We start from the raw sequence: 24,763 nt of genomic DNA, 5'->3' as shown, positions 1-24,763 counted from the left end.
CCATACCTATATCCACCATATTCCTCCCCACGGGTAGGAGGTGGCCTCTGTAGCGCTTCTCTGATTAAGAGTCGCGCTTACCCGGTGTAAACTGATCTGGACGGCCTCTCGCCTATAGAGAGCTAAGGCCCCGTCCGTGAAAGTTACCGGTCAGGGCTGTACCCATCTTTCTCCAAGAAAGCTCTGGAACCCCCCGACCACCACACTGGAAGGTTACAGTCTCACGAAAGCTTCGAGATGACACGCCCAGGCTTGTTACCGTCGCTTCGCTAGAGATTGTGACGCGATACAGCGTTGTGGCGTTTTCCATAGGCAACCCCATCTGTCGTTCTCGACACAACGTCGAGAGACCGACAGAAAGGGAACGTCTTGGTTACGTATGTAACCTCAGTTCCCTGATGGAGGGAACGAGACGTTGTGTCCCTTATGCCACGAACACGTATCGTATTCTGCTGCAGTTTGAGAGGTCTCAGGCTCTTCAGAACAAAGGTAAGTGAATGCTGCACGCCGGCCTCCTTTTATACCGGATTTCCGGGGGCGGAGCCCGGCATGCAAATTGCATTCGCCAAATTTCATTGGCCTTTTCTATAGTAGTCAGAGTTGATTGGTTCTCAAGGGCGAACCCCATCTGTCGTTCTCGACACAACGTCTCGTTCCCTCCATCAGGGAACTGAGGTTACATACGTAACCAAGACGTTTTTTCGAGAATTTTTTTAATCGCGGCTGTGTTTAAAAATTTAGTTTGAGGATTATTTTGTTTCGCGGTTGCGTTCAATGTTTTGTTTGCATATTTTTTTTATCACAGCTGTGTTAAAAGGTTTGAAGGTTTCGTTTGAGTATTTTTGTTATCGTGGGTGTTTAAAGAGTTTTGTGTTATCACTTTTGTGTTTCAATAGTTTTTCCGAGTATTTTGTGGCATCACAACCAGATTTGAAGGTTTTGTTTGATTATTTTTGTTATCGTGGCTGTTTAAAGAGTTTTGTGGTATCACTTTTTTGTTTAAATAGTTTTTCAGAGTATTTTGTGGCATCACAACCAGATTTGAAGCTTTGTTTGAGTATTTTTGTTATCGTGGGTGTTTAAAGAGTTTTGTGGTATTACTTTTGTGTTTAAATAGTTTTTCCGAGTATTTTGTGGCATCACAACCAGATTTGAAGGTTTTGTTTGATTATTTTGTTATCGTGGCTGTTTAAAGAGTTTTGTGTTATCACTTTTGTGTTTCAATAGTTTTTGCGAGTATTTTGTGGCATCACAACCAGATTTGAAGGTTTTGTTTGATTATTTTGTTATCGTGGCTGTTCAAAGAGTTTTGTGGTATCACTTTTGTGTTTAAATAGTTTTTCAGAGTATTTTGTGGCATCACAACCAGATTTGAAGCTTTGTTTGAGTATTTTTGTTATCGTGGGTGTTTAAAGAGTTTTGTGGTATTACTTTTGCGTTTAAATAGTTTTTCCGAGTATTTTGTGGCATCACAACCAGATTTGAAGGTTTTGTTTGATTATTTTGTTATCGTGGCTGTTTAAAGAGTTTTGTGTTATCACTTTTGTGTTTAAATAGTTTTTGCGAGTATTTTGTGGCATCACCACCAGATTTGAAGGTTTTGTTTGATTATTTTGTTATCGTGGCTGTTTAAAGAGTTTTGTGGTATCACTTTTGTGTTTCAATAGTTTTTCAGAGTATTTTGTGGCATCACAACCAGATTTGTAGGTTTTGTTTGAGTATTTTTGTCATCGTGGCTGTTTAAAGAGTTTTGTGGTATCACTTTTGTGTTTAAATAGTTTTTCAGAGTATTTTGTGGTATCACAACCAGGTTTGAAGGTTTTGTTTGAGTATTTTTGTTATCGTGGCTGTTTAAAGAATATTGTGTTATCACTTTTGTGTTTAAATAGTTTTTCAGAGTATTTTGTGGCAACACAACCAGATTTGAAGGTTTTGTTTAAGTATTTTTGTTATCGTGGCTGTTTAAAGAATATTGTGGTATCACTTTTGTGTTTCAATAGTTTTTCAGAGTATTTTGTGGCATCACAACCAGATTTGAAGGCTTTGTTTGAGTATTTTTGTTATCGTGGGTGTTTAAAGAGTTTTGTGGTATTACTTTTGTGTTTAAATAGTTTTTCCGAGTATTTTGTGGCATCACAACCAGATTTGAAGGTTTTGTTTGAGTATTTTTGTTATCTTGGGTGTTTAAAGAGTTTTGTGGTATCACTTTTGTGTTTAAATAGTTTTTGCGAGTATTTTGTGGCATCACAACCAGATTTGAAGGTTTTGTTTGATTATTTTTGTTATCGTGGCTGTTTAAAGAGTTTTGTGGTATCACTTTTGTGTTTAAATAGTTTTTGCGAGTATTTTGTGGCATCACAACTAGGTATGATGGTTTTGTTTGAGTATTTTTGTTATCGTGGCTGTTTAAAGAGTTTTGTGGTATCACTTTTGTGTTTAAATAGTTTTTGCGAGTATTTTGTGGCATCACAACCAGATTTGAAGGTTTTGTTTGATTATTTTGTTATCGTGGGTGTTTAAAGAGTTTTGTGGTATCACTTTTGTGTTTAAATAGTTTTTCAGAGTATTTTGTGGCATCACAACTAGGTATGATGGTTTTGTTTGAGTATTTTTGTTATCGTGGCTGTTTAAAGAGTTTTGTGGTATCACTTTTGTGTTTAAATAGTTTTTGCGAGTATTTTGTGGCATCACAACTAGGTATGAAGGTTTTGTTTGAGTATTTTTGTCATCGTGGGTGTTTAAAGAGTTTTGTGGTATCACTTTTGTGTTTAAATAGTTTTTCAGAGTATTTTGTGGTATCACAACCAGATTTGAAGGTTTTGTTTGAGTATTTTTGTCATCGTGGCTGTTTAAAGAGTTTTGTGGTATCACTTTTGTGTTTAAATAGTTTTTCAGAGTATTTTGTGGTATCACAACCAGGTTTGAAGGTTTTGTTTGAGTATTTTTGTTATCGTGGCTGTTTAAAGAATATTGTGGTATCACTTTTGTGTTTAAATAGTTTTTCAGAGTATTTTGTGGCAACACAACCAGATTTGAAGGTTTTGTTTGAGTATTTTTGTTATCGTGGCTGTTTAAAGAATATTGTGGTATCACTTTTGTCTTTAAATAGTTTTTCAGAGTATTTTGTGGCAACACAACCAGATTTGAAGGTTTTGTTTAAGTATTTTTGTTATTGTGGCTGTTTAAAGAATATTGTGGTATCACTTTTGTGTTTAAATAGTTTTTCAGAGTATTTTGTGGCATCACAACCAGATTTGAAGGTTTTGTTCGAGTGTTTTGTGACACCACAGTTGTGTTAAAAGGCTTTGTTTGAGTATTATGTGGTATAACGGTTGTGTTTGAAGGGTTTGTGCGAGTATTTTGTGTTTTCACAGGTGTATTTAATAGGTTGTGTTAAAAAGCGTAAGGTGCCCTACTATTAATACACTGTTTATTAATGTCATCTTTTAAACAATGTGTTACAACAAAATCAAAAACTTTTTGGTATTCTGTATGTTATGACTCACATCCTTTAAAGTGTGTCTTTGGCCCTGTAAAGACGTGTTGTAAATTCCCTTGAAGAAAGGAAGTTGGCAGAGATTAGAAAACAAATGTCGTGTTTATTTCCTGAGCTGTGGTCCGTCAAAGGGAGGAAGCAAACTCTAGCATAGAGTTAAAACAGACGCTCTCAATGCGTTTCATATCTCAAGTATGTGACAGTGGAATATGAAGAGGTTACGTGAGAGAGAGAGAGAGAGAGAGAGAGAGAGAGAGAGAGAGCGATAGAGAGAGACAGAGAGCCAGAGAGAGCAAAGAGTTTAGGGAAAACCCAAGTAATCTACTTCAGCAATATTCATCAGTGCTGTCGTAATCCTCTGACCGTCTTGTGCAGTAAATACATTGCTGTTATTACTTATGAAGAAATGCAGCTTTGGCTCTACAAGACATTCCAGCAAACTCGTGATATCAGTGTGCATTCATATAGATAAGGACTTAACAATAAGCTCCATCAATCCTTTTATTAAGAACACTGCTTTGACTGGTCAGCTCAATTATTCATATAGTGCCAAGGTGACCCAGATTCAGAAAGTGTGGGTATGTGAATGTACCAATAAAGACCCCTTCCTTCTCTTTATTTATACCAATATTTATAAACATGGCCACAGCTGAGTGAGCTCATGTCCTGCGGAGGGCGAGATTAGCTAAGAGCAAACAAGCCCTGCCTCATACAGGCCGGCTACAGAGAAACACAAGGTTGAGTCTGATAATAGTGCTTTGAAGTAATTTGGAAGAAAGCCACAAAGAAAGCCAGGATGTTCAAAACACACAGCTTTTTGAAGGAGGAAATAACGTCTCAGTGCTTTGTGTGATCCTTCTTTTCTGATGCACAGAAAAGATGTGTTGTGTCAGTTTAGACCTTTACTGTTGATTTTATGTTAAGGTTTAGTGACCCATTTTGGTCTTTACCCCAAGAAAAATGCCTGCAGGCAAAAAAACAGCAGGCAGTTTTAAAATACTGTTAAAAGATATTTGGTTTTCCACTCAATACCCAGAAGACACCTGTGAACACCAATGGAGTCGACATGGAGCTTGGAGTTCTTGGGTATTCATATTTCAGGATCTTTCCTGGAGTTACTCTGATTAAAAAGGTTGTACTTCTTTAAGAAACCAAGCCAAGATCAAATACACCCCTAGAAATGATACACTAAAAGTACTCTGAAACTGGTCCTAATGGTATAGCAATGGAATTGTCTCAAACCAGAATGCCCTCCAGTCTGTGAAAAAAAACTTCCCAATACATCTCAGGTGTTTGGGTACTATACCCTCCATCAAAGACCATCACAATCGCTCAACCAGTGTTAGCGGGTCTAGTGGTCCCACATAAAATGTATGAAAAAAATTTGTATGGAAAGTCATAAAAATGTGCGTAAAAATCCAAGATAAATAGTTAAAGACAAGTTTCTCACCCCATCCATGTAGTGTTTCCTTCTATATTTTTGTCTTCATCAATATATTTAATAATCACATAAATGAAATACTGCTTTCACATTTTTTCACTTCATATGGACTAGGAAGCTTTGTCACCTTCACTGCATTGTCACTTTACCTAATACTGTGACTTCATTTATATGCTACACTACAGCATACTGTGGAAACTGTTGTTACAATTGTTTCTATTGAATATGGGTTCCCTTGTGATGTTATTTGTTTTATTCTAATTGAGTATTAGCACTTATATTGTACTTCTTGTTACTGCAAACATCATTTTTGTCACTTTTTGCAATTTTACTTAATTGATAATTTTTAAATTTACATTTTATTGTTATTTAATGCCTGTTGCCCGTCTATGCTCTAGTGAAGTAAAAAACAAAATAAGAATTGTAAAAATCTTGAATTACTGTAAACACCATTTCAGTTATGTTAACAGGGGAACCAATAGTTTTTAAATGCAGCAGGTATCTCCCCCTGCAGGAAAACTACAGCTATTGCATTTTTGTACAGCATTGTGTCAGCCTTATTCAGACACACCACGAAATACAAACAATATATAAAAGATGCAACTGCTTTTAAAAACAAATCATTTCACTAAAGCGAGGATAAAACACTTCACTATAAACATGTTTAATATCACAAGAAAATAATTTTACATACACACAGTGAATAAGCCATTAGACAGATTGTAGATAACACCATTTTACAGCTTTGTGTTTAATGTGTGATTCAGCAGCTTGTATTAAGACAAGACTGTATACTGTATCACGTCAGATTGTGAGTTCTACACAATTGTGAAAATAGTCAATGCAGATTTTGTTAAGTTGTCTTAACACACTTTTTTGTTCCTGTTGAAGGAACTCTTTTCTTTTGATAAAGTTAGTTAATAAGGCAACTAAAAATACATATGTTCAAAAGAAACCCCAGAAAAATGGAAGTAGATAACAGATTACACCAGTTTAAGTCTTTTAGGTTTGCACGAAATAGGCTATTGTAAAATAGCTACAATTAAAATGAACCCCTTTGTTTTTCAAGACAGGCTTCGTAAGACAGGCTTGCTGTCAGTGCTGTTAATACTACAGTTGCACATCATAATACACAAAACATATGAAGAAGAGTGAGAATGTAAGCAATCTTTGAAAGAATAACAGATTAAGAATAATATAATAATACCTAATGATTTTACCATCCTATATATTATCACAATAAACAAGACAAAATACAAAGTAAAAGACAAGCAATCGGACACAATTGAATAATTTCATCATTATTCAAGGGTCACATTACAAGATTATGTAACATAACATAACTCAGCAGTAATGATGTAAAGAGGGCTTTTGTGATGGTAAACAGGTTTCATTTGAATTTAAAGATTTGGATTGTGGTTCCTATGAGACATAATGTAGCCTAAGAGCCTGTGTAATACAATAGTCTTCCTAGAAATGAAGACGTGTGCATGTACAGCCTCATCTCATGTAGGCCTATATGGCTCATGTGCATCACAAAACAACATTAACCCGATTTATACGGTCAAAGGTTTAGGATCATTCCTTATTTATATTTTCGCATAGTCTAGAATAATGTTAAACCCATCAAAACACAGAAATAACACGAATAGCTGTGGGTATTATGCTGTGACTAAAAGCATCCAATATAAATGAACTCCGTTATATTTTAGCATCTTTAAAGTAGCCACCCTTTAATCGTACACTTTGGATTTAATCATTCAGCTTCTTGAGGTCTCAATATGGGAAGCTTTTTATACTGAAGAAATGTTCATATGCTGGACTCTTATATACTGCTTTTTATTTATTATTTGATCCAAATAATCCATTTCAAAAATATTTTTTGAATTAAAATTAGGCTTTCTAATCAAATAAAGTAATATGTTGGCACAAATTTTTTTTTCGGAAGGAGAAGGAGCAGATAATTTACTCTGCTGGTCCGCTATCAGAGATCACAGCACTCGACCTATCAGTTCAAGAGAGAGAGAGCCTCTAAATTGTCATAGGATGACTTTCGCTTCATTCTTAAAGCGGGCGTAACACACAGGGTTTCTGCCAATCTCATATTAATCTTGAGTACCTATAGAGTAGTATGGCATACTTCGTATCTTCGAAGAGTATTTAGTTCGATCACATTTATAAAAGATACATACAGCTTTACGATCGATTCCGAAAACATACAGCGCATGTGCGGGGGGGAGGGGCAGGCTGAACCAAAGCACGTACCCACTCATTGACAACAAAACACACACATCAGTTTTACTCACCACATGCGGTTCATGTCCAGCATCTTTTAGTGCTGGGACGGCTCCATATATCAGTTTCAAATGATCTCCAAAACCTGCGTTTTTTCCGCAGTTATATATAACATTCATCACGCAAATGCAGTGAAAAAACACCTGGACTTTTTAAGAACAATGAATAACATTTTTTTCAAGTGATCCTAAACTTTTTAACTTTCTGCATTTCTTTTGTCTAGTTCCTTTCAGCTCAGTGGGTTTTGCTGAATTTCAAGACATCAAACATGAGATGTTTTGAAGTTTAACTGAAGTATTTAAACACTTATTTATTTTAAGTCTCACACTCACTTGAATTTGTAATTATTCATTTGAGACGCAATAAATAGCGTGTACCTTGTTGCAAACCATATTCAATTAAATCAACTCAAAAGTAATTGATTCTTTGTTTGGGCCACATATTATGCCCTTGTGTTAGGTAAAATAAAACATAATCCACCAAAATGGCAATAAAAATCCACTTAACTGAGTATGTTTACACAAAAATTCATATAAGATATTGCATAATATGCAAAAACATGTTCATTTATTACTGTAGCCTACCACCAAAGCAGTCAGCCACATGTATTAACAGGTAAATTTGTGTAAAACCTGCCAACTGAAAACAGTGAATTATTAATTTTTGTCTCGATATTAACCACGAGAGCTACACAACTGACACGTTGTTCTGTGTAACATGTTTCCACTATCCTTTTCAGTCGTAATTTAATGAGATACAGTAGAGACGATGGTCTCTTTCACCCCGGTGAAAGTCTCCGTGCAGGCGGTGATGTCATCGCGAGATGAAAGGTGCCTCTGGTCGGGCCTGTGGTGGAGTATGCGCGGCAACACGAAGAGGCGTATGACGGCCGAGCGGTACTTGTTGGACATGAGGTTGTAGAGAACCGGGTTAACTGAGGCACTGAAGTAAAACAGGACCATGGAAGCCACATTAAAATCCTGACTGAGGCGGGCGGAGTGATAGTCATCCACGTGTGTGAAGAGGAATCGGCCGATGTGGTAGGGCAGCCAGCAGACGGCAAACACCAACACAACAACAGCTACAGGAAAGAATGAGGATTTTAGCACAAAATCTGCTCGTCTGTTCATATTGGTGGACAGATATTTACAATTAGTAAATATGTAAAAGATATGAAGATAAATTAATGAATAAATTGCAAACTAGCAAAGTTTGACCAATGTCAAAACACTCCGCCACCAGAAGTCTCGATTGGTCATATTAACCAAAGCATCTTAAGATCTGTATAAAATATACTCTATTATAACTAGGAAATAATGTTTGTAACAAAGTTCCATTTGTAAGAAGTGCAATATGTACACGTTGTAAACGTTCCAGAGCTCTAGACCGCGACTAAAGCTGCATTTACACTGCAGTTCTTGATGCTCGATTTCGTTTTTGTGACTATATCCAAATTTTTTGACGCCCCCTTACATCTTTTAAGTGTGACACATATCCGATATTGTTTGCGACTGTTTTTCCTGCCAGTGCGACACGTTTTTCTTAAGGACCCAGCAGTGCGACTGCCAAACTGATCAATATATAATTTTTGCATGTTATAAATGTAATGCGCAGAAATGTTATATTACGCAAGCGGCGCATTCAGTCACTCATTTTGGTCTTCTTCACCCATTCACTTATCTATCAATTAGGGACGTAGCCAGATTTTTTTTAAAGGTGGCCAGGTAAGACCCAGTAATTTTAATAGGGTGACCAAAAAAATCCTTACAGACAGAAATTCTTTTGTTTCTTCCTTTTACACCAGTTCTTAATTACACATAGTTTGCTGGTCAAAATCATACAAAAAGAACGTAAAGTAAACTATTTATTTGAAAAGCTTTCATAGGTCTTTTCCTGCTTACGCTTAAACGGGTTTGTTTTTTGTTTGGCTAATTAAAATTTTGCCAAACAAACAGATAACTGGAACATTACAAAAACATTAGCAAGGGGTTATATGAAATAAAGTGTGTAAAACAAGAAACTGAAGTCATTTTGTGTTATCAACCACATGTACATTCTTTTATCAATTACACGTATATGCACTTTTTTCTAATATCTTAACTCTTTGCAAGACTACGTGGAACTGAATTGTATGAATCAAATGACATCATTGCATCTCTACAAAATATTAGTACACAGACAGTAGCCTACACTGTCACGATGCGGTTAGCAGCTTTTCAGCTATAGCGCTCAGACTGTTTGCGGCAGTGTGTCAGCATTGCGTCACATTTTTAATGTGTTAAATGATTTCAACTATCATATTGATTTTTTGCTGACAATGATGTTAATGACTAAATGTTAAATGACTCTCATGATCTCATGAAATCCAGGTTTCAAGATGATTTTCTTGAAACACATGCATCAACACATTTTCTTTTAATTCATGATATTCATTACATTTTTTTACTGACGTTATAACACAAATGTGAACATTTTTGACAACAAAAAAATGCCTTAAAACGTGTCATTACCATAACCAGTTCTAACAATGCCATGGGATGTTTTGCTAAATCATGTTTATTAATCATAAGTACAGTAATAAGACATTAATAAAGTACATTTTAATAGAAAATTATTCATGTAAGATGTTTAAAATTGCATAAAACTACCTGTATTGGTAATGAGAATGAAAAAAGAGACTACTTTTTTAACTAGAAAGATATAAAGTAGGCTAATCTGTAAACCTGTTAGCAGGCTAGATGTGTTTCCTCTTCAAATAAAATCAACTTTGATATAAATATCTTTGTGAGTGTGTAAACAGTCCTAGATGAGAATATCACTCATGGAAACTTATTTTTTCCTCTTTTACCCTATTTTTATTATATATGAACATTCTGTCATTAATTTTTTATTATAATTTTTTCCCACTCAAATAAAACTAATCTTTCAAACCCCCCTACATGACAATAATCCAAAACAAATGTGTCTCATACGTTACTGAACCCTAAAGCAAACTCTCTTCATCATCTTAAAGAACCGTGGCTACAGAGAAACACTCACCCAGGATCTTAACAGTCTGTCGGTGAACCCTCTGTCTGGCCTCTGCGTTAGGCCCATGAAGCTCATGACGGCTCTTCCACAACTTGCGTCCGATTGCCCCATACAGACAAAGCAGACAAAACATGGGGCAGAAGAAGTAAGCGGTCGACACCCAGATGGTGGTGTGGAGAAGCCCGGAGTCGATGGCGTAGCGTGTGTGCTTGCACTGGCGTGTGTTGGGGTCAAGCACAGTCTCGTTCTCATATTCCACACCCATCAGGAAGAACATCGGAGAGGCAGATAGCAAGGCGAAGCCCCACAGTGCCAGAATGACATACTTGACCCTACGTTTGCTGATGGCAGCCTTGGCTTTAAAAGGGAAGCAGATGGCCAGGTAACGCTCCATGCTCAGTACAGTTATGTGGAGGATGGTAGCGTTAGTGCAACCCTCGTGGAGGTAGTGCGACAGACGACAAACCAGCTCGCCGAAGACCCAGGGGACGTACTTCCAGAGGCGGTACAGGTCAAAGGGGAGGGTGAGGAAGATGACCAGGTCTGATACGGCCATGCTGGAGAGGTACAGGTTGGTGGTGGTCTTCATGTCCTTGAAGCGCTGGATGAGGAGGATGGTCATGGTGTTGCCGGTCACACCGACGATGAAAAGGAGTAGGCAAATGATGGTGACCGGGATGAGGGTGGAAGTCGGGAACAGAGAGTCTTCCCAATGGTGGTCATCCATAAACTCATCCATGTTGATCAATATCGCGAGTTGCTTGGTGGGAGGGATTCAAAAATTAAAGATCTCTACAAGACGATGAGGATGAAAAGATCTGTTTGCAATACAAGGCTGTGTGCTTGAAGGGATGAGAGGAATTGGGCTTGTGGATATCGTGCTCAAAGATGACACCATCCACTGTGTGCGTGCAAAACATCACTTTGTCCAAATCTTAATTAAATAGTGAGATCACAAGAGGTGGAGACAGCGTAGACTTACAAGGACATGACAGTACCAAGAGGTGGAGCTTTTCATGTTCATTTGAATGAACACAGAGCTCTTGATTCATGTAATTACATCATTAGACGTTTACACAATATACTTTGTGTTACAGCTCAACATAGTTGTCCAAATTTGGTTTCTTTTTTTGTGTTTAAGTATATTATATCCCAGTTAAATTAGCAGAGACATTTACATTTACAGGGTTGTGTGTCTGATGCATAGAGATGTATACATAGATGCCACATTCGACCACTCCAGACATACCACCAAATTCACCGATTTGGAACGGCACGTGTTAGTTTGTAATTGCAGTTTATTTAAATGAGACATTTTAATGTGAGATTTATATTACCACCGGTGAGAATGTGTTGACCGTTTCAATAAACTGTTTCAGTATGCTAGATGATTTACTGTGCGTATACTAGCCCACAGAAACTACATCTAATGAGCGTCTATGTATATATACAGTATCTATGATCAGATTTACCAATTTCTGGCTGAAATGATGGCTTGATTTTAAGATTTTGCTTTTCTTATCAAACGTTTCGTAACGTTTTAAATATAGTCATATCTTCTATTCGGAGAGATGTAAGGGTGAACTCTTTTGACTAGGGATGCTCCAATCAGTATTCTTAGTGCCGGTCACCGATCCTCGATCACTGAAAGCTGTATCGACCGATACCGATAGCCGATTACAATAGCTATTTGAAGCTTTCTCAGTAGCATTATTTATAAAGTTCAAATTAAGAGAAGAGACATTTTCATGAATTGACAATTGAACATTTTCACAGAAAATCTTTGTCTTCCACAATATATAGTGGCTGATGATGAAAGAAAATGTATTCCATTATTTTACATGAGGTTTCTTTATGCTCCTTACTGTCCTTGCAGTAGGGTTAATGCTTTAATGTCCCTTTACAGACAGATGAGCAGAGGTTGCGCTAGACTTTCATTTTAGACTTTTCATTGATATATTTGACGGATCACGGATGCATATGCACCTCGAGTCTCTGTTGACCAAAGAGAACTAGAAGGACACCCTCTCATTTGTCTTATCTAGTGTATTTAAACTTTTGCCTTGTGCATGAAAAACATCTGTACAAAACCGAAGGAACCGTCCTATGTGTGGATCTGTAAGGACTCAAATTTACAGCCGTGGAAAAAAATTAAGAGACCATTTCAAATTTGAATTTTATCAGCATTTCTAGATGTATTGTGGCCATTCCAGTCCTGTGTCTGTTGAATTTCAACCTCAAAGTCATCCAACAGCATGATAGCATTACAAGACATATGAAAACTGTGATAAAATCCAGCTTTACACGTAGAAATATTACTGTGAAGTGTATATGAACTTGTTTTCTTTGCATTTGAGGTCTGAAAAGTTATTTTCGTTATTTTGAACAGATTTTCCACTTTCCTGCAAATAAATGCAAATATAAACAAATTTCTTATTTGAAATTTGGGATAAATATTGTTACTAGTTCGTAGAATGAAATAAAAATTATAATAATGAAATTAATTTTGATTTGATCTTTCAACGGCGGTATGTGTTCGTTTAATATCCAAACACAGTAGACGTGTTGGTGTAGCTACAATTACTGCAAGACACCTCTTTAGGAACAAGTCACCCCAATACTTCACAGAAATACAGGACAACCCCAAACTGTTATGCAACTTTTAAATATGTTGGATACGTGTGGATTTAAGACTCTTGTCTCATGAGCACTGCACTGTTACTGTGCTTTGTTAAGTTCGAAAGTAACGCCAAAAAAATAATTGTGTTACAGAAAAAGCTTCATAAAAACAAAATAGTTAATCCACACCTTCATTGTAATACTTCAAAATACGTCTTTTGTCACCAAATCTTAATAACACTACACAATTTTTGAATGACAACTACTTGAAATATAAAACACCGCCACTGAGAGTTAAAACGACATTTCAACATTCAGGAAAACATTTTCAAGACAGTTAAGAATTATAAATCTTTTATTGTGCATGGAGCCGTCTGTAAATATTATGACTATACAGACACACTTTAGATACATATATATATATATATATATATATATATATATATATATATATATATATATATATATGATTATATATATATATATATGATTATACATTTTCTATCTGATAACGAACGTCTTTAAAGTGATATGTCTGGTAATATGTATACTATAACAAATTTTCTCTTTTGGAATGTACGGTGTATGAGGTAACTGCAAACATTAAAATTACATAAAAATGGTCTCATTTTTTGTGCATATTTTATTGATTTTTTGTAGATTTCTCCCAATAACCAATCGTAGAGGCATACCATGGTAGGGAGATGTTAAAATGGCACACTTTGCAATTACATTTTTTCACTATCAAAAATAGGAATTTGAGATTTTTTCCTTCAATGATAAACAGAAGACATCTGCAGAATATCTATTAGACCAAATCATGTAATTCATTTCCATTCAAGACATTTGCAAGGTACCTGTAGCTGTTAACATTTGCGACACCACTCGTATGCTCAAAACCAAGCACGACACAAAACCAAACGACCGTATTGTCACGCTGCCGTCACACAGCATCGGCAATCGGTCACGAGACTCAACACACAGAGAAAAAGGCAAAAAATTTAAATTCACAGGAAGTACATGTAGAATCAACTCAATTCATTACTGCTGTTCGCATTTAGTCTCTTGCGCTTTTCTTAATTTCTCTGCCGGACACAATTCAACATAAAGGTTTTCGTATAAAAAATAAAGCTCAAACATGTGATTTAAAGGAGAAATCAAGGATATCTAGAAATGAATATTTAGTCCTATATTTAATACTCTCATGATTACATAAAAAAAAAAAATGTTAAAAGTAAATGATATAACACGAAAGTGAAAAAACATCAGAGAAATTAAGAAAATACTACATGACTACATCAACATTTTTTGAATCAACCATTTCACGAACAAATTGATTTTAAAAACAGCCAAAACACATTGAGGGCTTGCACAACTGGAAAACATGATCCATACAAACGCATCACAAGATCAAGACGCATCCAAGAAAATTTTTTTTCTCTTCTCACTAAGGTGCAAACTGAAGGAAAGGTTTCCGAGAAGCGTACAATGTTTGTGCCGAACGACGATATTTCCGAGCAAAGCAGTCGCTTGATCGTAAAACAAGCTACAGTATACGTACGTGATAGTAAAAAGATCTATTAAGCTGTTAGTTTGGTTTTCATAGTCTCCCATGCTAAGCCAACAGGTCCTCGTATCACACTGTACAAAAATATACTAACAATTCTTTAGTTATTTTTGCATCCTTTACACATTCTGAACATCAAAGAGTTCTGAGGAAAGTGCTAAATCAACTTTAAATGCTAACGACCTTTCTCGCTTCATCTCCCAGGGAATGCTCGGTCCCTCGAGACCCCGACAGGGTCTACTCCCATGTGCTTCCGAGAGAGATATCCCCTTTCTGATAGTGTAGTCCCTGGCCCTCAGTCCCAGGCCCGGGACGTAACCTATGTAACTGACCGATAATAATCGCAACTTGCACTACATGTATAAATAAAGGCTACGACTACACAACAAACGCCGCGAGCCTTACGCTTCGCTGCTGATCCTTCAATTAACCAAGCGTGACGAGAGGGAGCGCCGTTCATTTCTACATCATGCGCGGAGAGAAAAAAGGGACGGCGGAGAGAGAAACAGAACGATAGAACGAAATTCTACACAATTTCCTTTTCTCATTCTTTCCCTTCAGGCGGCTCCTCGACGCTGATGCCGGAACACAAAAACGAACCAAAAGAAAAGAAAAATCCACAGAAAAGAAAAACTGGCTCGGACGGCGTGGTCTCAGAGCACCGCGGCTCATTCGATGACAAAGTACTGGATGGCGACCGCGATGAGTATGGAGGTCACAGCCAACAGGGCGATGATGAGGAAAGAGAACTGTTCGTCCGTCAGGCTGCGTTTTGGCTTCTGGGCCTCTGAGGATTTGGACCCAGCGCCAGAGGAGGTCGCTGGGGGTTCGACGCGAGGCGGGAGCAGGATGACCGTGGAGCTGTAGGCGCCCATGATTTCAGGAGCGTCCTGGCACTGGCGGATGGCGCAGACGCGGAAGCGGTACTCCACCGACGAACTCATGTTGGAGAAATGGAAGGAGGTGGCCGAGCCCTTGTAGATCTGTGAAGAATTTAGCATAAACAATACAGGGGTTAGATATTGTTATGGGAAGCTTTATAAGCCAAAATATTTCATCGATATGTAGAAAAGATGTAGTCCGAATTAACTAGTGAAAACAAGATTTATAATTCAATTCTATTATCCATTTTTTGTCTCGCTTTAGATTAGGGTCCATTTATCACTTTTTTATTTTGTAATTACGTAATTCTCACTTTAAACCAGCTATTAACTTCCACTTGTACCTCTGTAAACTCCTAAATACTGCTTATAAGGTAATTTCTAGGTTTAGGTATTGGGTAGGATTAAGGGATCTAGAATATTGTCACGCATACATATGTGCCTTATACATATGAAAATACAATCAATATGTATTTTAATAAGCAATTAGTTAATGATGAATATAAAGTGCAACCAATTTTTTTTAAGGCAGATGGATATAGAATATTAATATATGAAGTCAGTCATAGCCGCACATGTGTGTGTGGGCCGCATTGACACAAGCGCACAAGTCTCCTGTCACGCATGCCGTCTCAAACAGTCTCACAGCAGGAGACGATGAGTCAGAGATCAAGCGTGGCTACTTTACCCTTCCATCACACAATCATTTTACTTATTTCTACAGTCGCTTATAGACTCACGGCAGAGTACCTTTAACTTCGATCAAACACTTCTGCTTACTCGCGTCTGACAGATAATATTGCTTATCATCTTGCCTGGCTCTAGAACCAACATTTAAAAGGACAGTTTGTTCAAAAATGTTGTCATCAAACCCATACGATTTGATTTTTGTGTGGAATAGAAAAGAGGTTTTGCTGCAGAGCTGCTCTTTTACAGACAATGCCTTCCATAGCCACACAAAAGCATTGTGTCATACGTCTCATTCATTCCACTGTATAGATAAGACAGACATTGGAATCAAAGCCAACTTGCGTTGTATGGAAGAAAGTCACACATTTGTTAAACATAAGGATGGGTAAATGAGGACAGAATTCAAGACTGAATCTCTTTAACAGAGATTATCAAAGCCTTTAACAAAACATATCAAGACAGAACAAATAGCATGTGAGCAAGCAAAACTTATCTTTCATTTGCTGGATTTGATTTGGTCTGAGCATTAAATGTAATAACTGTCACTGAACCCAACACTAATGTCCATCGGAACACCATAATTCTGTATTAGTACACATTTAGACTGTCCTACCCAACACCCAGCATCCCAGAGTACTCTGTACCTGCATATAAATGAGTTACACCTGGCCAGGTGGTGATTAGAATGGTTTTAGATTGAGATTTAGATATCTAGTTTAAACCTACTTTTAAAAAGATTCTTTAAGCGCATATGTCTGGATGTTTATAATGGACTTTTCTACCAAATGAAGAAATTAAATATACAATAACTAAAACTCCAAATCCTTACACGTTAATTTTGGGGTGTAGCTTTTCCTGTAGTTTGTACTATAGAGACATGAAAATACACCATGGAAACCAAACAGCAAAGACCACACAACCAGTCGAAACACACAAACACCACGTTTTCACCCCACAAAATGTCTGCTTAAAATGTATAAATCTAGGGATACGGTATTGTGTTTTCTTTTAGAGCAGCTGGTACTTAGTTGTGTAGTTACCTGTTTGAAGTCAGAATTTCCCTGCATGCACTGCAAACAGTAGATGATGGGGTCTCCCTTCATAGGTGGCAGTGTTTCCCAGCTGACTTCACACGACTCGTCCGCACGCTCCACACGAGGAGCTAAACACACATAAACAGATGTTTAAACACATCAGAGGCTAAGAGCTGACAGCATGTGTTTCTTATAATGTTTACTTGATGCTGTTTTGATTTAAGTCAAAATGCTAATGTGCAAATAATTAAGGCTGTTACTATAAAGACATGCTTACATTTACACGCATTACCTCAGTTTATTAAAAGTAATACATTTTGAAGAATGTTCGTTTTTTTTTCAAATTAATAAAATATGACCAAAATATTGCAAATGTGCAATGGTTTGCTACAACTGAATTATCTTAATACGTTAAGAATGTTTAGGCAGATGCAAATAGCAGTAACTCCAGCGAGAAAGACACAAAAGGATCTATTAAGAGAAATGCTATATAATATACATAACTGTCTTCAGTGGTGTTTAAAAACTGTACATAATGAAGTGTTTTGTTTTATTACCTAAGAATGAGTTATTTCTATCTACATACACCGTGGGTCCCCTTACATGGAATTCACAATGTTGTTTCTACAGTAGCCCTAAAAGGACAAACTGCTCTACAGAGCGTTTTGTAAATACGTCATCTCATTCGGCTAATGAGTGAAAATGTGACGACATCTTAATCTTGTGTCAGCCACCGTAGTGCTTTGAAAGTGAGGGTTGAGCAACCTCACCACTAGATGCCGTTAAAATTCACACACTGGACCATTAAATATATTTTAACAATTTCAATTAATTAAAACAATATATATATATTTTTTACATTTTTATAAACGTAACATATTTACATTTATATTACATTATATATTACATTATCGGCAAGAAACATTATTGTATTTTTCCTCAATATTTTGCCGTCCTAATCTTCTGATCTTTTTATTCCTATAATTAATAATCTTGCCATCATATCTTGGTATTATTTTTGTCAGTGAGGCACATTTTCGCCCCAAAAATTGTCTAATTGAAAAAAAAACTGGTCAAAATTGCTTACTGTTGGGTTTTGGACAATTTAATTTATTCCCATTAAATATGCAACTTTTAACCATATTATAATTAAATATATGATGAGTTGAGATGCAAAACCTTCTAAAAGCCACCACGCCAAAAATGAGATTTAGATGTTGAGTAAAGGCTCTCCACACATAGTATACATTACTCAAACAATTTTGCATCAAAACCCATTAAATACCATATTCTACATACGCTAAACATAAGATATAATTTGTTTGATAAAAAAGCTTGTTTAAAGGAAAAGTCGTCTGATGGATTTATAGGGTTAGTATGTTTCAGACGGCTGTACCTTTGAGGGGCGCAGGCGGTGAGCGGGGGGTTGTGAAGGTGTAAACAGTTGAGAAGGGACCCTCGCCCGCCTCATTAAAGGCCTGGATGCGGAAAGTGTACGAGGTAGACTCATTCAGCCTCTGCACTTTGTGAGTATGGCAGGGTCCTTTATACAAGAATATAAACCTTCAAGAAGACACAATGACAGAAACAGACAGAGAAGAACACTGTTAACTGAGCTGAACTCTATAAAATCCACAATATTACACACTTATAAAAACTGAAACTGATGACACGGAGCTCATTTCTCTAACACTCCTCAATGTGTAAAATGCAGAGAAAATGTAATTTAAAGCAGCTGGCACACTAACACTGTTTTAGCCGGGTGTAATATAATAATGTCCCAAACTTTTGCCTCGACAAAAGTGACATGACAATTATGCATGACAATTATGCCTCGAAAAATGGTCTTTGGCCACTCAGACTATTCACTTTGCTATGCATTAAGACAATATAGACACACATAGTCTTTCAGGCAGATTTGCAACATCTCCAGTCCATTAAAACTTCTTAATTATTTCCCTGATGTTGGAAAATTATTTTTTTATTGTTTAAAACATTTCCTTTTGAATACACGTTCTAATTTTGCTGTACATCAGAACTACATTATTTGGTTTTATCCATTGTGATGAATGATCAAAGGTTGAATGAATGAAATGTACGAATTTTGTAATTTTTTTTTTTTAATAAAAACTAAAAACCACAGATTTATTTTTAAAGCCTTCTTTGCTCATATTTACCAAGGGTGCAAATATTATTTTCCACGTGTATATGTAACCGCAATACTCGTGTTTCAATCTTATTTGTCCAGAAACATCACATGGCTGTGATTTGGTCACATTCTGGCGAAAAATGATGTTAAGAAAGGCTTAAACAATATAAATGCAGGTGCTAACCTCCCATTTCTATCCTCCATTTGGAGATGGTACTGTAAGGAATCGGTGGGCTGGGCCTTGGCCGGGCCGTCGCCCCACTTGAGCCTGAGGGTCTGGTGACTGGAGGCGGTGCACTCCAGCCGTGGAGGAAGAGGTGGCAGTGGCTTGGTCTTCAGTTTAAAGGTGTGGCTAAAGGGACCTGCGCCTAGGCTGTTCAGAGCCTGGATTCTTATCCTGGAAACACACAAATACGTTTAGTTCATCTTACAGCCGTCACTACACTAAACTTTTTTTGTCAAATCAACTGCACAACTGGGACATTCTGCATAAATACAGCCCATCACTGTGTTGCTTTACAATCTGTATTACAATAGATATTTTTTTTTTTAGATTATGATTATTAATATGAAGTTAAGCAGCTCATTAAACCAAGTTTTAAAGATGGATCACCGGAAAATAAAAATGACCTGTAATTTATTCAATTTGTTGTTCCTTCAATAGAACATTTTTAGCTCTAGTCAAAAATCTGGCTGTGGGTTACAGGTATAGTAATGTTGTAAACAATGTTCGTCAGATGCTGCATGGATTTTTTCTAACTTTCAAAGACAATGAACCTGTAGACTTGCATTATATTATTGACCAAGAACAATGGTTACAGCTTAAAAAATATTTACTTAAACATTATCACCCACATCTTGGATGTCATAAGAGTTAGAAGAATTACAGCTTTTTTTCGGAGAACGAATGATTCAAGAACACCCCTCACCTGTGGTTATTATAGTTTTGTTTTGAGTTTCGTTGTAGTTTTATTAATATTTTTGATGAGCTTTTATTCTTTATTTTTAGTTGTTTATGTCGATTTTTGTATTTTTTTTTAATCAGTTTTCATTTATGTTTTTCTGATTGTATCATTTGTTTTATTTTTATGTTGATATTTAAATAGAATTTGTTTTTTCGCTGTTTATTTTTAATAAGTTAATAATTTAGTACCTTAAATATAACTTTCTTCAGATTATTGCTGAGGATGGATTTGTAATTTTCGTGTAGTTAGGTAAATTTATTAAACTGTTCAAATAATATTTAGACTGATACTGTATTTGATTCCAAATAATGGAGATGTCTTTGTTAACTTTTATAACTTTTCACCTACTTGTACAGTAAAAACTGTAAGAAAGAAACATGATACTTTAAATAAAAATACATTTGCAATAAAATGTAATAAATTGAGTTATTGTAATCGCTATAAAGCACATCTTTGTGTTATTAATAGTTTGTCATACTATACTGTCCCTTATTGCCAAAATACAGCAAATAGGTCCAAATTTTCTTTAGATTAGATTTTAAAACTAAATCTCTGTGACAAAATCTCTACTTTATGGCTCCTTCAAAAATATCTGACAGATATTTGTTTTTAACATTTTGAATCGATTGTTGGTTGCATTTTGTTCAAACGTTTGTGTTGCTTACATTATCCGAAGTGGTCTATACCACAGTCTTTCATTGTTTCTTCGAATTTATAGTTTTATAATAAACATTTATTAAATATTTACTTGAATAAACTTTGATTATGAGAACAGATGCGAAAATTGAACTGCATCTATAACAACAGCTGCAAATGACCCATGCATAGAATTCAGTATCAATGCTTAAACCAGCATCTCTGTACCTGTACGTGGTGTCGGGCTGCAGGTTCTGGATGATATATTTGGTTACAGGGCCAGTGAGGACTGGTTGTTTCTCTCCCAAGTCGATCAGGTACGAGGTGATCTCAGCTCCGTGATTGCACGGAGGCTCCCAGCGCAGCCCCAGGCAGGTGGATGGAGAGTAGAGGAGCGGCGGGGCCTCTTCGCTTTCATCTTCCTCATCTTCATCCTCTTCCTCTCCTCTCTCCGTGACTCCTCCCTCCATTCTCATCTCTGACTCCCGGAGGGCGTGGACGCTGCTGACCGCCGCCGGCACTGAGCAGGGCGTCTGACAGAGGACGGCATCACTAAAGGGGCCCACGCCGGTTACATTTACAGCCTGAAGCCAAAACACACACAGGCGGCGAGTTTCAACAGTGCACACATGAGAGGCCAAAAAATCTTTAACCTTAAATTCAAAAGCTGCTTTTTGAGACCTCATGACAGCTTTATTAAAACCCAATGCAAATGTTTTTGATAACCACTGGGTGGCGGAGACAACATAACATTGGCACACTTCATTTTGTTTTTATCGTTTTATTTCCCAAAGCAGATCCTACTATAAACAGCTCCATCGTTCAGCGGTGGTGATGTTGAAAAGCGTGTTACTCACCTGCACCCGGCAGAAATAACTGGATGCGGGGTGTAGACCTCTCAGCTCATGAGACAGCGCAGCACCGGTGTAATAGTTCTGCATGCTGCCTTCCGCCGCCCCCCACTCCAGACGATACTCTGACACGGCTGCTCCGTTACAGGGAGGAACCTGTATGGATATTTAGAGTGGAACACATCAATTGTATGATAGGACTACACATGTTAAGTATACAACACAAACAGATTGTTTAAAGAATTATGTAGCTTTCAGTATTGTGAAGATTATGTACTAAAGATTAATTTTAAGAAGTCCAGGGAACACTTAACAGACACTGAATTAGTCCCACTGAACTGATTTATTCAATTCAACCCATAGCTACTTGAGAAGCATTTCAGTCTATAAGAGCATCTACTCACCTCCCAGGTGACCACAGCACACGTCGCTGATTTACAGTTGATGTGAGGGGGCCGACACGCCTCAGGGGCACCGGGACCTGTCGTTACCTCCGTTCGCTCGGAGAACGGCCCGAACTGTAAATCAAACAATAATAGCCAATAAGATAAAACGAAACATGACTCCTTTTATAAAAGGAAGAACTGCTGTGTGATGATAAGTAAGTTTATATGATGATAACAGTAAGTGTGAGAACATGCACTCACCCCAGCTCTGTTGCCGGCTCGAAGTCGGAATCCGTAGGTCCTGCCGGGCAGTAAACTCCCCACCGTACAGTCCAGTTCAGAGCCCTGGTACACCTCTTTGCCCTCATCAGCCTGAGGAGCAAACATTTCTACGCTGTACGAAGACACCGGGCTACCACCATCCACCAGAGGGGGTGCTAAAAGATATAAAAACAATATTATTTATTTTAATATTCTACGGTTATGCAAATATCTTGGATGTAAAATAACTGAATTCTGGTTATATTCTGGTTATTTTTTGGATATTTAAAAATAAAATATAATGTAAATATTGACTATTTTATTGGACGCGTGCGACGGACCCCCAGTTACATCCGGTATGTGTTTGGCTAGTGTCTAATACATGTATAAAATATTTATATTAAAATTAATTTGGATAATTATTTTACTGTATACATTTTTTATTAAATAAACTATTTGTTGAATTTTGTCGGATGTCGCCCTGTCTAGTGGTTGTGCTTGGAATCGTAGTCTAATTTTTAAATATTGGAAAAACAAGTTAAGCCAAGTAACGGTTCATTTCGGTTTCTTCAGAAATAATGTTCAGGCACTCTAGTGTTTATGAATGTGTACCAGAAGTTCAGTTGGGGTCACAAAAGTTAAGATGAAACCTTCTTTTAATATAAGATTTAATCTTAAAAAATATGACTTTTCATATGAATACAATTTTGATTAATAATAAAAAATGAATTACAGTTTTGAGTGCCTTTTAAATAATAATAATTATTTTTAATTATAACATAATAAACATATATTTTAGATATTTATTTCATTATTTATCATAACAGCTGTTTTTTAAACGTGTATCTTTAACTGCATGTCATTTTTGTTAAGATTTCTGAATAAAGAGTTTACACAAGAATTTGTTGACCCTAGTGTTCTTGTTTAGTAGGAGGTGAAGACAGCACTTTATATAAATATATTTATAAATATTTTTTAATTTTTACAAGCGTATATATGAGGGATGCACCAATACCATTTTTTTAAAGACGGAGTACGTGTACCGATATATTTTTCCTGGCGCTCGTCGAATACCGATACCTATAACCGATGCATGTTCAATGTACAATTATATTAATAAACCATTTTATCTGTTTCTAGGTCAACTTGAATTGAAGTACTATTTTTAATTATGTTCTATTTTTATGATAAGTAGCACAATTTTCAAGCACATTTACTTCAAAATGTGATGTAAATGTGATGTATTATAACTTGTTCAAGTCAATCGGGACTTTTATTTTGACGGGACGCTGCAAAGAGTGTTTGTTTAAGTTAATCGGTCTTTGGTATCGTTGTGTCATTATGGATAAGAGTACATGAACTTGGTATCAGGCCGGTACTGGTGTCTGTACATCCTAAGGTAATATATAAAAGTATAAAGTAAGGGCCGGTTTATTTAACAAACTCAAATCGTTCGAGTTCATGCATTGAGCATGGCTGTTGAATAAAGGTTCAGGAAACACTACTATTCACAATTATATTCACATAACAGTAAAACTTACTCCAGCGTAACTGCACTTCTCTCGCTTTGGGTTTGCCCACCGCCCTGGGCAGCTGACAGGGGCCTGGTGGAACTGGTGGGGTTTGGATCTGCAGGGCTTCCGTCAACTAAAAAACATCAATAAAATTCAGTTAATCAGTTAATGAATTAAATTAAGAAAAAACTGTATCAACATTGAATAGATTCTTTGTTCAAAGTCAAAAACCTGTTATAAAAAATAACAGATCCGTTGTCTATTAAAATCATACTTTTATAGGATAAAAATGCTTCTATCATTAATCCACATCCATGCACCTCATCAATGAGACCCGTTTCCATTTATCCACCCATCAGACCGCAGCCATGTGAGCATTCTCTCGCTCACACGACAGCCAACATGAGTCATAGCTGCGCGCCAACAACTCCCGCATGCAGATACGCATCTGCGAAGTGCTGACAATGTCATTACCCCAGGGATCAGGAGACGGAAGGCAAAAATGATTAACAGCCGCACGCCAAAAGCGTTCCATTGATAAAAAGAGCGTTGAGATTCGGATGGTGAGGAGGTGAAACAAACTGGCAATCTCGGTGGAAGCGTGCCGATAAATGGGCGGTGGGTGATGGCGACAGATTGAAAGAAACCTGACCCGAGCAAACCTTGTTTTCTTTAATAAAAAAGAAACGTTTGAGTGATGATGTTGTGAAACGCGTTGAGACGAGTAGAAATATAAGCGGGACAGTCCCGCAGAGATGAGCAACCTTGACTGATGTGGTTAACCTGGCCATGGTGACATAGAGCGCAGCATCAAGCGGCTACAGTAATATCATTTTTGAGACATTGATTTTCAACGATGAAGTATACACTCTTCATGACATGATTTTACAGATCAAGCGACTACATACAATCGCTCTTTAATGACCACAAGAGAGTGATTCTGATTTC

At 36.9% G+C, this 24,763-nt stretch overlaps 2 protein-coding genes across 4 annotated transcripts in view; both read right to left on the bottom strand.

Moving 5' to 3' along the window:
- Positions 1-5,657: 5,657 nt before the first annotated feature.
- Positions 5,658-13,376, bottom strand: mlnr (motilin receptor). The gene is made up of 2 exons (XM_056756206.1): positions 10,272-13,376; positions 5,658-8,313 (listed from the first exon to the last, which is right to left on the bottom strand). Exons 1-2 carry the CDS (start codon positions 10,999-11,001, stop codon positions 7,979-7,981), a joined length of 1,065 nt encoding a protein of 354 aa, XP_056612184.1. The 5' UTR covers positions 11,002-13,376; the 3' UTR covers positions 5,658-7,978.
- A 130-nt stretch (positions 13,377-13,506) lies between these two features.
- Positions 13,507-24,763, bottom strand: part of fndc3a (fibronectin type III domain containing 3A) — a 75,698-nt gene continuing 64,441 nt past the window's right edge. For all 3 annotated transcript variants that reach the window (XM_056756204.1, XM_056756202.1, XM_056756203.1), the window contains exons 18-26: positions 23,843-23,948; positions 22,302-22,477; positions 22,059-22,172; positions 21,661-21,810; positions 21,032-21,387; positions 19,387-19,599; positions 18,450-18,616; positions 17,060-17,181; positions 13,507-15,431 (exon numbers count right to left, since the gene is read on the bottom strand). In XM_056756204.1, the coding sequence (XP_056612182.1) occupies positions 15,117-15,431; positions 17,060-17,181; positions 18,450-18,616; positions 19,387-19,599; positions 21,032-21,387; positions 21,661-21,810; positions 22,059-22,172; positions 22,302-22,477; positions 23,843-23,948 (1,719 nt within the window). In that variant the 3' untranslated portion in view covers positions 13,507-15,116. The remainder of the gene's footprint in view (positions 15,432-17,059; positions 17,182-18,449; positions 18,617-19,386; positions 19,600-21,031; positions 21,388-21,660; positions 21,811-22,058; positions 22,173-22,301; positions 22,478-23,842; positions 23,949-24,763) is intronic.

Source organism: Triplophysa dalaica, chromosome 9 (genome assembly GCF_015846415.1).
Source record: "Triplophysa dalaica isolate WHDGS20190420 chromosome 9, ASM1584641v1, whole genome shotgun sequence".
In the NCBI taxonomy this organism is placed as follows: domain Eukaryota; kingdom Metazoa; phylum Chordata; class Actinopteri; order Cypriniformes; family Nemacheilidae; genus Triplophysa; species Triplophysa dalaica.
Note: the sequence above shows the minus strand (reverse complement) of the source record. Positions and strands in the feature narration are given on the sequence as shown.

Coding starts and splice junctions, on each gene's coding strand:
- mlnr (XM_056756206.1), bottom strand. CDS start 11,001: ATGGATGAGTTTATGGATGACCACCATTGGGAAGACTCTCTGTTCCCG. Junction 8,314..10,271: donor ACAGACTGTTAAGATCCTGG/GTGAGTGTTTCT, acceptor TCTTTCCTGTAG/CTGTTGTTGTGTTGGTGTTT.